This window comes from Mustelus asterias, chromosome 2 (assembly GCF_964213995.1).
Source record: "Mustelus asterias chromosome 2, sMusAst1.hap1.1, whole genome shotgun sequence".
NCBI classification, from domain to species: domain Eukaryota; kingdom Metazoa; phylum Chordata; class Chondrichthyes; order Carcharhiniformes; family Triakidae; genus Mustelus; species Mustelus asterias.
Window position 1 is genome coordinate 104817180 of NC_135802.1, and position 13437 is coordinate 104830616.

Here is a 13437-nt window from a genome sequence, read left to right on the forward strand (position 1 = left end):
TTTAAAGCTATGTCCCCTCGTGCTAGCCATCACCATCCGAGGAAAAAGGCTCTCACTATCCACCCTATCCAATCCTCTGATCATCTTGTATGCCTCGATTAAGTCACCTCTTAACCTTCTTCTCTCTAACGAAAACAACCTCAAGCCCCTCAGCCTTTCCTCATACGATTTTCCCACCATACCAGGCAACATCCTGGTAAATCTCCTCTGCACCCTTTCCAACACTTCCACATCTTTCCTATAATGTGGCGACCAGAACTGTACACAATACTCCAAATGCGGCCGCACCAGAGTTTTGTACAGTTGCAGCATGACCTCCTGGCTCCGAAACTCAATCCCTCTACCAATAAAAGCTAACACACCGTACGCCTTCTTAACAACCCTATCAACCTGGGTGCCAACCTTCAGAGATCTATGCACATGGACACCAAGATCCCTCTGTTCATCCACACTACCAAGTATCTTACCATTAGCCCAGTACTCTGTATTCCTGTTACTCCTTCCAAAGTGAATCACCTCACACTTTTCCGCATTAAACTCCATTTGCCACCTCTCAGCCCAGCTCTGCAGCTTATCTATGTCCCTCTGTAACCTGCCACTTCCCTCCGCACTGTCTACAACTCCACCGACTTTAGTGTCATCCGCAAATTTACTAATCCATCCTTCCACGCCCTCATCCAGGTCATTAATAAAAATGTAAACAGCAGTGGCCCCAAAACAGTACACCACTAGTAACTGAACACCAGGATGAATATTTCCCATCTACCACCACCCTCTGTTTTCTTACAGCTAGCCAATTCCTGATCCAAACCACTAAATCACCCTCAATCCCATGTGTCCGTATTTTCTGCCAAAGCTTACCATGGGGAACCTTATCAAATGCTTTGCTGAAATCCATATACACCACATCAACCGCTTTACCCTCATCCACCTCTTTGGTCACCTTCTCAAAGAACTCAATAAGGTTTGTGAGGCACGACCTACCCTTCACAAAACCGTGCTGACTATCCCTAATCAAATTGTTCCTTTCTAGGTGATTATAAATCCTATCTCTTATAATCCTTTCCAATACTTTGCCCATAACAGAAGTAAGGCTCACCGGTCTATAGTTACCAGGGTTGTCCCTACTCCCCTTCTTGAACAAGGGGACAACATTTGCTATCCTCCAGTCTTCTGGCACTATTCCTGTAGACAATGACGACACAAAGATCAAAGCCAAAGGCTCTGCAATCTCCTCCCTAGCCTCCCAGAGAATCCTAGGATAAATCCCATCCGGCCCAGGGGACTTATCTATTTTTACCCTTTCCAGAATTGCTAACACCTCGTCCTTATGAACATCAATCCCATCCAGTCCAACAGCCTGCATCTCAGTACTCCCCTCGACAACACTGTCCCTCTCCAGTGAGAATACAGACAAAAAATATTCATTTAGTGCCTCTCCTATCTCTTCAGACTCCACGCACAACTTACCACTACTGTCCTTAACTGGCCCTAATTTTACCCTAGTCATTCTTTTACTCCTGACATACCTATAGAAAGCTTTAGGGTTTTCCTTGATCCTACCTGCCAAAGACTTCTCATGTCCCCTCCTGGCTCTTCTTAACGTTTCTTTAGGTCCTTCCTGGCTAACTTGTAACTCTCAAGTGCCCTAACTGAGCCTTCACGTCTCACCTTAACATAGATAATATATAATAGATATGTCTGCTGAGATTCTCTGAAGGCTTTCAGAAATATGGTCCACTTATTAGGTTCTGTTTGTGACCATTCATTTAAATTTTTCTTATACGCAATTTGAAATTTCCATCTGCTGACCAGCATCATCAAGCTATATCCCTGAAGTTATGCTGATGAGCTAACTATGGGGTGAACTTTTACCATTCCTGTCAGCAAGTTTGAAGGCTTATATAATGTAGTATGTGTCTGCTCAAGAAATAGGTGGCGACAGGGGGGGGGGGGGGGGGCGGGGTTTGGAAAATGCAACATGGCCTGCGCTTCACCTATCCACCCACCCCAACCAGTTATGTGGAGTGGAGTCTTGGGTGTCCAGCCCACCCACCCTTGGTGCCCTTGACCCCATTTAGGCCTTTCAGTGATCAACTAATGATAATGTAAAGGCCTCATCCTGCACCTACCATTATTTTGTCCACCGCAGGGGCAACCTGCACCAAGCAGGCACTTCGGCAACTTCGTCAGGCAAGATGGGTACCTCCTTTGGGAGGTCTGAGTTGGAGACAACCCTGCCCAAGGTTATACACCCTTTCACCTTCAAACCAGCATCCCCAGCTTTTCAAACCTGGCCCTCCCAATTCCCCTCTCTGGGGCCTGCTTGTCATTCCTTACTGCTCACCGATACTTACTTTCAGTATGGCTCCATTAGCTCCTCTTCGCTGGAGACTGGCTGTCGTCCCTGCAGTGGTCACCACTAAAGCCTGGCAATGCTGGGACTATACAGCTGGCAGTTCTTTAAGACAAGATTCCTTCCTAGGTTGGACGGAAGTCTCGACCTGAGTCTATTAATGTCCCGCTCAAAGTTAATGGCTGTGGGGCTGCCAGTATCATCTCCCCCCCCTGACTTCCTGCCTGCAGTGCTTAATTAGATGGGAAATACAGAGCCTGCTTGTTAATTGGCCATCTTGTTTGATTGTGCCACAAAGAGAACCTCTCGCATATTGTCCTGACACCTGAAATAATTGAAGTGGAGAAGATTCTCTTGAGTGTGACATCATTGATGATAAAAGGCTGCTTATAATCTGTCCAAAGTACTATATGTTTGTTCTAAAAGGCTTTTTTTTTACTGTTGATGGAAATTTCAGATGTGTAGGGTCTATTTTTGGTGCTGTGAGAAACCTGAGAGTTCCAAAGTGATGCCTGTGCACGTGCCCTTCTGCTGAAGTCATGCCAGACATCATATTGATGACGGCACTGTGCACAGCAATCAGTGCCTGTGGGGAGGGGAGCAATGTAATGCTGATTTGACTCCAGCACTGCCATTTTGGAGCTCAATCCATTCAGCAGAATGAAGGACGCCCAGAAGTCAGACGGTTTACACTTGCTTCAACAGAAAATTTAAATTATTTATGTGGTTCAGTTGGTGGGATATGGCATTTGAAGATGCATTCACTGATATTGACCACTTAGCCGAAATAATGAATTTTTTGTAACACTTTTGCATCCAGGTCCTCAGGACCTGATCCTTGGCTGTCCAGTCATATTGCCTTCTCATTGTTGGTCCAGAGTGCCTCTTGTGAATATAGCACATCACTCCTGCTCAATCTGAAGCCTCAAATGCAGAGTTAGAAACTCTCAGAGCCTGTTCTCTCCCATGATGTGCTACTCGTGTGTCTTTCTCAGGTCAGAATCAGTTTTAGATTGATTTCCAGCATCTGCTCCAGCCTTAATGCACCTCCAATTAAACACATGCAGGCAGGCTTTAAGGGATACAAGCCAGCTTTAAGCGGTGCTATCGTCAGACACATTTGGACCCCCTGCTGAGGCATGAAACCACTTAAGGTCACAGGTCATTCTGGCTGCACGCACAATAATGAGCAGACATCGCTCCTGCAACTGGCACATATTAATCATTCATTATTACCCCCACTCCTGTCTTCAGAATTAACAAATTTTGCATTCTGCATTCTAAAACTTACACAAATAAAAATGAATTATCGATGTTAGTGAAGTATTATGTTTATTAAATATTAAATCCCTACTGTTCAGTGTGTCCCTGAATTAGTAATTCAAAGATAGGGAGTTTTCTTCTCTATTTGCTCAGTGTCTATAGTAGAGATTACTTCATACAGAGAATCTCTGTGCCTATTTTGTAACATTATAAACTTCAATATTGCACAGGCTGGAAACGTGAGTCACAGCAAGTTTCATCAATACCTAAAATGGCTCCAGCAACCAATGAACATCACTTTTTTTTAACATGTATAAAACAACCTTGGCAAGCAATAAAACAAATGAACAAAAATCAACCATGTGATGCATTTTCACTAATTGGCTCGCCAGCCAATAGTTGCCGGCGGGAAAGCAGATTTGTTTGGTGGTCTGGGTCTCATCACTTTACCAGCATCAGCTCAGACAGGTGGCCCAGAAACTGACCCAGACAGCAGGAAAGTATGTAGTTTCAGAAATATTGCTTGATCATTCCATATGTAATTGTCTTCGACTAATACATGATACAAATCTTAAGTAGCTGGCAGGGTCATACGAGATACACTCATTTTGTATTGGAAAGGTTAATCAGTGAATTTCAAAGTTTTAAGAATCAGATGCTTAAATTGCTCAATTTCCCAGTACAAATTTTCTTTAGCTTGATGAGACTGGACATCTAATTTTAATAAAAGATATATTCCAAAGATAGCTATGGTGCTGAAAGATAAAGACTATAAACCTAAAACTTCTATATTTAGATGGCCTAGATGATGGTGGAAGTGCTTCAATTCCCCTCTCTACCCTCGTACTGGGAAGGAATCAAATAAACTTAAGATCCATTCTTAATTCCTTCCGTCTGGCCCTTACAATAAACTGTGTGTGCAAGGAGACATAGGCTTCACCATGATGTCACCAAGTTCCACTAGCTTGCTCAGTCAGTAACATGCATTTTTAAGGATGAGAGAAAGTTTAAGAGAAAGTGATTAATGTTGCTATTTTGATTTTAAAGTATTGATGCTTGGTGAATATGGTAAATGCGGAACTATGTTCTTATCTCATTGAGCACCACAGAAGAAGTTGAGTCTAATTCACAACTTTCTGTTCCTGGTCAATTCTGTAAATCTCCAGCAATAAAGCACATTTTGTGCTGACATGATACAACCTTTCCAACCCATCTCACCCCATCCGATCAAAGCAATCTGTGGCGTATTTGCTATCAGTGGTAACAATCGGACTATTGACTGATGAATTTGCAGCATAAACAGTTATTGGTGTAAACATCTTCTTAAACCTTAAAAAGTACCCAGTTTATCAACATTACATTTAGAAAGAAGGCGACTACAGAAATTTTCATGGCAGTCAGGGACAATGAATATAGCTCTGTGTATGTTGTCATGTATCGTCTAGTTACAGCAGGATCAAGAATTTTACAAGGAATGATATGATATGATCTGATCTGTTCAGCAACAAGTTAAAAAAAACCTGCCCAGTGACAGCAGTAGCCAGTTTTCAAAGGGGCTGATGAGATGCAACCTTTCCCAGTAATGAGATTAGTAGGCATCCAGACAGAATCAAGTGTAAATAGACCTATCATCAGGTGCAGTATGATAGGGGCATCAAACTCTTCATTTTGCACCGTCTATCTTTACGGTATATCACCAAGACAATTGAGCGATCACATGTTAATTTCAAGAGTCACAGAATGTGAGAGATGCAGACACCCCAAATACACAGAAGGGAGAATCAGAAAGAGTGCGGAGTATAATTGCTGGCACCTGCAGAAGCAGGCAGTCTTGCAACATTTAAGAGCCTGAGAGGCCAGTTTAACATCTAAGAAGTCTTACAACCAAGGTTGTAAAGGCTGTTTAAATATCTTCACTGGACCAGCAAAAGACATTTTCCAACTTGATCATCCGCTTGGTACTGTGTGGTAACTAGAAGCTGGATTTGACTTTTAGATTTATTTAATTTGGATGTGGTTTGGGAATGGCAAAATCTTTAGGAGTTCAGGGATCACATATTTTTGAACAAGAAGTAATTTCTATATAAACTTTGTGTGTTTAGTAATTCATGTATTTAATTGCCTTAGATGGTTGTTTTTCATGTAATAAAGAGTAATTGTCACACAACGACTGGGCTGGTTATTCTCTGGGGTTTCACGTGACTCCTCACACCATCCTAAAACAACACTATACACCAACACGAACATGTTTCCAGTTGAGACACTCTTGCATATACCAGCTTGGTTCATGTCACCACAAACCGATGTTTCAAGTTGAGACACCCTTGCAGATAACATCAGCTTGGTTGATGACAATGTTTTGATCTGTGTTTTCCCAAACACAAGAGCACAAGCAGACAGCATGACCATAGCTGTTCACAAACATCAGTCTCAGAAACATGCCTACATTATACTACTTGGTACATTAACAGGAACATTAAACTCTTCATTTTGCACCATCTCTCTTGACTGTATATCATTCCTTTTTCTCTGCAGAAGAAAAATTATATGGCCAAAATCTTTCAGCCCTTCCTGTTGGTGGGATCTTCCAGTCCTGCCAATGGTGACCCCCCTCCCCACAATGCGTTCCTCAGTGGCGGAGGATGTTGGGCATGCAAAACCCCATCGACACTGGCAGGACTGGAAGATATCCTGCGGGGAGCTGGAAAATCTCATCCTATAATTTAAAAACTATACACAGAAAAACATAAGGACTAATTTTAAGTTAACCCAGTGAACAATCTGAAATAATCAAACTAATTGACCATTTTACACCCTACCCAATTTCACTATCATTTGAAGTCGACTGATGGCATCAACTTCCTACCAAATGGTTAAAATTATTCATCATTAACCTGAATTGAAGTGATGGGCTCACCTCTGGGCTGCTTGCTTGGATATGTCCTGGGAAACGATTTATATTCATCAGGAGGTGGAAGCTCTTCAACTGAATGAAAATTGTACTTTGACTCAAAGTCATCTGTGGAATGCAAACAATTGGACATCACCACTAAATAAGAAACTATCTAACTCATTTTTTAACGTTGATCAAAGTGAATATTTCAGATGTACTTTAAATTATAATACTGTTATTTCACAAAAAGGTATCAGGATTGAATTCCCACTTGGGGGTTCCCCAATCACCCGCTGTTTCTTCAGCTGTTTCCAAGATATGTTACAGCAACTGATCGGAAACCACTAACCCCATGTAAAATCAATCCAATTATATTTCTTAATTTATTTAATGTTGGTTCTCAATCCATAAACTCACTCAATATTCTTAACTTTCATGTTAAGAGGTTATAAACGCAGCCTAAAGCTTCAAGAAAAATATTTGCTGAAATCCTATCTTTGAATTCCAGGAGCAGGTCCAACTTTCATTTATTGTAGAATTTCATAATCAGTATTATAGTTAGAAGTGCAACATCAACTGTGCTCTGAGAAGGCTGAACTGTTCCCTAAATAGTGTCGATATTTTTATGATGGAAACTGAAGCTCAGCGAGAAATAAATCTTGCAAAAGTTATTAATAAATTGTCCAATTTAACCTACGATTCTACAACTTTTCAATAAATTACTTGAAATTTATTAGAAAATGTAATTGTCAAGAAAATAATTGAAGCATAGAAATTTACAGCATAGCAGGAGGCCACTCAGCCCACCTTGTCTGTGCCAGCCAAAAACAGAAATATCACACCTAATCCTAATTTTCACCTCTTGGTTCTGGAGATTATATCATTCCAAGTGCATGTCCAATTATTCTTTTAAATACAATAAGCATTTCTGCCTCCGTCACCCTTTCAGGAGGTGATTTCTGGACCCCCACCACAATCGGGGTGAACAAATTACTCCTCAACTCCCTTTTAATCCGATACCAATTACTTTAAATTTAAGTTTATGCTTCCTGGCTATGACCTCTTTGCTATGAAAAATAAATCCTTCCCATCAACTCAATATTGGCCTCTCATGATATTGTACATTTCAATTGAATCTCGCGTCAGCCTCTTCTGTTCGAAAGAATACAACCCCACCCCTACCAAACTTTCCCTCAGAGCTAAATTTGATTATGCTGGGAATATCCTCATTAATCTCCTTTGTACCCTCTCTAATGAGATCGCATCCTTCCTGTAACTTAGTGATCAGAACTGTACACAGCACTGTGGCTTATCTAACATTTCATATAGTTTTAAGATAATGTCCTTGCTCATATCTAATTAAGGTATATAAGATAAATGGTATTGACAAAGTAAGACATAGAGTGGATGCTTCCTCTTGTCGGGCTATCTAGAACAGGAGGTTTAGGATAAGGCGTGGCAGATTTAAAACAGAGATGAGGAGAAATTACTTCTCTTAAATGGTCGTGGAGCTGTGGAATTTACTACCTCAGAGTACGGTGGATTCTGGGACATTGAGTAAATTTAAGAAGACGATAGACAGGACTTTAATTCACAATGGGTTGAAGGGTTATGGAAAATGGGCAGGAATGTGGATTGAGGCCGAGAGGTGATCAGACATGATTCGATTGAATGGCAGAGCAGGCGCGAGGAGCTAAATTGCCTACTCCAACTCCGAGTTATGTTCTATATTCCTTATTTTGATTAATGAAATAAATTTATATCAATCACAAGCTTGGATTTTGCAATGTTAGTACTGTTTACACTGGATTAAGTGTACTTTTGATCTGATGAAAGGTTGTTGATCTGAAATGTTAACTTTCTTTCTCTCTCCTTAGATGCCACCTGACCTGCTGAGTATTTCCACCATTTTCTGTTTGTTCCTTCAGATATTCAGCATCTGCAGTTATTTTGCTTTTGTATTTTTTGCTTCCAATTTACTGAAGTCAGCTGAATAACATAGCATCAGAGGTCAAGGTGGCAGTAGAACATTGCTCATGAGTGAATGAAATGTTAAATGGCTTGGAGACAATTAATGAGGAGTGAATCAGTGAGGAACAAAAATTCTGAAAGTTTCTTATAACCCTTGCATTTATAATGGTGGTATATAGTATGTGGTATCCGTTACTCTCATCATGGCTAAAATGAATAGCATCATTGCAGGGACTGGTGTAGAGGTTGGGGGTATGGCTCAATGAGTCCTCACAGCTGGTGAGGAAAACTCCCTTAGTACTATTGGTGTTGCATAGTTTGTTTCTGTATTTTTGTTATTTTGTGGCCAAAGAACTTCTAATGGACTCCTGTAGAGGTGCTGCTGACAGAGCACATATCTTGGGAAAAGACATTATTTTGTATCAATGGTGTCTCTGGTATAGCTGGAGATGGGGGAAGTATGCTATAGTGTGTGCCTAAATGTGGTGCGAGCATCTTTGGCTGACCAGCCTTTTCTATACCTGTGTCAATATCCTATATTCTTCTTGGCTGAATATGCTATCTTGAAAATCCTGGAGACTAAGTTACATGTCTCTGTGTCTAGTAGCTTGTAAGTGCGATCTTTCAGCTAAGACATTAAATCGACACCCTAACTATCTAGTTAGCTGGATATAAAAGGTTCTATGGGTCTATATGAAGAACAGGTAAATTTTCCCAGTATCCTGGCCAACATTTATCCCTCAAACATTGTCATCAAAATAGATGATCTAATCAATTATCTTGTTGCAATTTGTGGGTCCATAATGTATGCAAGCTATATAACCATAAGTTATGCCACGTACTTATGGAACATAGAACAGTACAGCACAGAACAGGCCCTTCGGCCCATGATGTTGTGCTGAGCTTTATCTGAAACCAAGATCAAGCTATCCCACTATCATCCTGGTGTGCTCCATGTGCCCATCCAATTACCGCTTAAATGTTCCTGAAGTGTCTGACTCCACTATCACTGCAGGCAGTCCACTCCACACCCCAACCACTCTCTGCGTAAAGAACCTACCTCTGATATCCTTCCTATATCTCCCACCATGAACCCTATAGTTATGCCCCCTTGTAATAGCTCCATCCACCCGAGGAAATAGTCTTTGAACGTTCACTCTATCTATCTCCTTCATCATTTTATAAACCTCTATTAAGTCTCCCCTCAGCCTCCTCCGCTCCAGAGAGAACAGCCCTAGCTCCCTCAACCTTTCCTCATAAGACCTACCCTCCAAACCAGGCAGCATCCTGGTAAATCTCCTCTGCACTCTTTCCAGCGCTTCCACATCCTTCTTATAGTGAGGTGACCAGAACTGCACACAATATTCCAAATGTGGTCTCACCAAGGTCCTGTACAGTTGCAGCATAACCTCACGGCTCTTAAACTCCAACCCCCTGTTAATAAAAGCTAACACACTATAGGCCTTCTTCACAGCTCTATCCACTTGAGTGGCAACCTTTAGAGATCTGTGGATATGGACCCCAAGATCTCTCTGTTCCTCCACAGTCTTCAGAACCCTACCTTTGACCCTGTAATCCACATTTAAATTAGTCCTACCAAAATGAATCACCTCACATTTATCAGGGTTAAACTCCATTTGCCATTTTTCAGCCCAGCTTTGCATCCTATCTATGTCTCTTTGCAGCCTACAACAGCCCTCTACCTCATCCACTACTCCACCAATCTTGGTGTCATCAGCAAATTTACTGATCCATCCTTCAGCCCCCTCCTCTAAGTCATTAATAAAAATCACAAAGAGCAGAGGACCAAGCACTGATCCCTGTGGCACTCCGCTAGCAACCTCCCTCCAGTCCGAAAATTTTCCGTCCACCACCACCCTCTGTCTTCGATCAGATAGCCAGTTACCTATCCAATCGGCCAACTTTCCCTCTATCCCACACCTCCTTACTTTCATCATAAGCCGACCATGGGGGACCTTATCAAACGCCTTACTAAAATCCATGTATATGACATCAACTGCCCTACCTTCATCAACACACTTAGTTACCTCCTCAAAAAATTCAATCAAATTTGTGAGGCACGACTTGCCCTTCACGAATCCGTGCTGACTATCCCGGATTAATCCGCATCTTTCTAAATGGTCGTAAATCCCATCCCTGAGGACCTTTTCCATCAATTTACCAACCAATTTACCAACTCTTTATGGTTTTATCTTGTTATCCTGTTTTCCACCAATCTTTGTTCAGGCATATAGGTCTGCAAAAAGTGACATGGCAACCAAGTCCCAATCCCCTGTTGATGATTGCTCAAGCGATGATAGTGCTTTATGCTACTTCGCTATGTCACATGAAACTACAGATCAGAACTTTAGCATGCCTGCTAAGAGCTAAAGATAAGTTTCAGGCTATGCCTCACCATTATTATCACTAGGTTTGGCAATCCTAAGCTGTATGATAGCTGTAGATAGATATCCTCAGAGCAGATGTCACAGCTGGCCCAGATCAGACAAACAAACTTCCTCATAATGTCATTTTTGAGGTGTGTGGCAATTTCTCCAGATATGGTAGTGGCACCTGATCAGGTGCACCCAGGTTTAATTGGCTATTATCCACTATGGCATGTCTTAATTCATACTATGCCACAGACAGCATGATGTACAATGATCATGGTACATTCCCACATTACGGTTAGCCAGGTTTTCATGTATCTAAGTGCTGCCAATATGTCTGCCATCTTAGCTTCCTTTGAGAAGAAAAACCTCCATTGGCACTAACTGCCCTCCTGCTAAATGAGATTTAGTCACCTTTACACAAATGCTCATGAGAACCTAACAGCCAAAAGTAAAAAGAAAAATTTAAGACTTTATCAACTTGGGTTGGAGGTAGCACTCTCACCTCTAAGTCAAATGTGATGGGTTGAATTCCACTCCAATGCTTGAGTAAATAATCAAGTCTAACAGTTCAGTGCAGCATTAAGGAAAGGTTGCACTGTTAGAGGTGCTCTCTTAAGACATTAAATCAACACCCTAACTATCTAGTTAGCTGAATATAAAAAGGTCCTATAGGTCTATATGAAGAAGAACAGGCAAATTTTCCCGGTGTCCTGGCCAACATTTATCCCTCAAACGTTATCTCAAAATAGATGATCTAATCAATTATCTTGTTGCTATTTGTGGGACCATAATGTATGCAAACTGGCTGCTCTGTTGCTTACACAACAGTGTATATAATTCAAAAGTAATTAATTGGCTTTTGAAGTGCTTTGAAATATTTTAAAGATAGTAATTGCAAGTTTTTTGCTTTAAAATATGTCTCCCATCACCTGCAATATAATTATTACCCATTTCAAATGAGTGCACACTACTATGGCAGAATGTTATATGCAGAACCCATATTAATATTTAAATTAAATGATCAGCACTCTTGAGATAGGTGTTTGCTCTGCTGCAAGTCCCATCTAACTGCAAATTAAGTAGTCATCCTGGTGTCAGCTCTGGCTCAGTAATCGTATACTTGTCACAGAATCAGAATAGTGTGGGTTAAAGTCCCACTCCCAAATATAATCCAGGTGGACACCTAATGGTGCAGTACTTAAGGGAATACCTTTAGCTTTTACATTCGTAAGCAAAAAGTAAGAATTGCAGTTTAAGGCTCAATTGAATTATGATATTTTTCACTGCTTAAAGGTAAAACATTTTCTATAATTACCATAAACTGGTGGCTGTGCATTAGAAAGTCCTTGTCGAACTTTAAGTGGTAAAGGTGGTGGTGGTGGGGGAGGGGGTGGGGGAGGGGGAGGGGGAGGAACAGAGTAGAGTGGTGAATGCTGGTTTCTGCTTGTAAGTTCTGTACTGGATGATCTGACTGGCGGAAGAGGGGGTGATGCTAGTTTTCCACCGCTATTGTGCCCTAGAAGACAGAAAAGTTAACATGTGAACTAATGTGCAAGATCAAAACAACACAACAGAATTGAGAATAAATGTTAGAGTTTATAGGTACATTGATTGCATATCTGTACACAGAAATTCAACCATCAGAATACTTTTATTCACAGGATAAGCTAGATAATCACCTCTGTTAAAGCTGAAAGTGACTTAAAAAGAACATAGACAGAAAAGTCGATGATTCAGTTCCAAGAACCTGTTTCACCATTAGTTCATCCATGATTTGTATTTTAACTCCATATATCCAACTTGGTTCCATAACTCTTAATACTCTTGCCTAACAGAAGTCTAATAGCCTTGGCTTTCAAATTTTCAATTAAACTAGGCTCAACAGCTTTTGGGCAGTAGAATTCCAGATTTTCACTGCCCTTTCTGTGAAGTAACACTTTCTGACATCAACTGTTTAAAAGCACTGCTCCCTTGTTCTGGATTCTCTCACCAGTGGAACTAGTTTTTTCTCTATCTGCCTTATCAAATATTTTAATCTTCATACACATCGAAATTACATCATTTCTTAATCTTCTGCACTCAATGAATACAAACCTAATCTATATAACCAGTTACAAAACTTCACTCGTTTTCATTCCAGTATATCAGCACTGTGGTCCCTCCAAGGTTAATATGTTCTTTCTGAGGCTCGTAACTGATTGCAGTACTCCAGATGGGGTCTAATTTAATTATTTTTGTGCTATCGATGAACTTTTTTGGTGATTTCTGTACTCGAACTCCTGAATCGCTGTACTCATAACAATTAGAATAGAATAGAATCCCTACAGTGCAGAAGGAGACCATTCGGCCCATCAAGTCTGCACCGACCACAAACCCATCCAAACCCTATCCCCTTAATCCCTATTTATCCTTGCTAGTCCCCCTGACATTAAGGGGCACTTTAGCATGGCCAATCAACCTAACTCGCACATCTTTGGACTGAATTATATACACCAATCATAACACTATTTAGAAAATATTCTGATCTATCTTTCATAGGTCCAAAGTGATGACTTTGCATT

The 13437-nt window shown here is 40.9% G+C and overlaps 1 protein-coding gene across 2 annotated transcripts in view; it reads right to left on the reverse strand.

Moving 5' to 3' along the window:
• Positions 1-13437, reverse strand: part of LOC144510214 (WAS/WASL-interacting protein family member 3-like) — a 91719-nt gene that overhangs the window by 6468 nt on the left and 71814 nt on the right. For both annotated transcript variants that reach the window (XM_078239712.1, XM_078239718.1), the window contains 2 exons: positions 12192-12392; positions 6537-6638 (listed from right to left, as the gene is read on the reverse strand). In XM_078239712.1, the coding sequence (XP_078095838.1) occupies positions 6537-6638; positions 12192-12392 (303 nt within the window). The remainder of the gene's footprint in view (positions 1-6536; positions 6639-12191; positions 12393-13437) is intronic.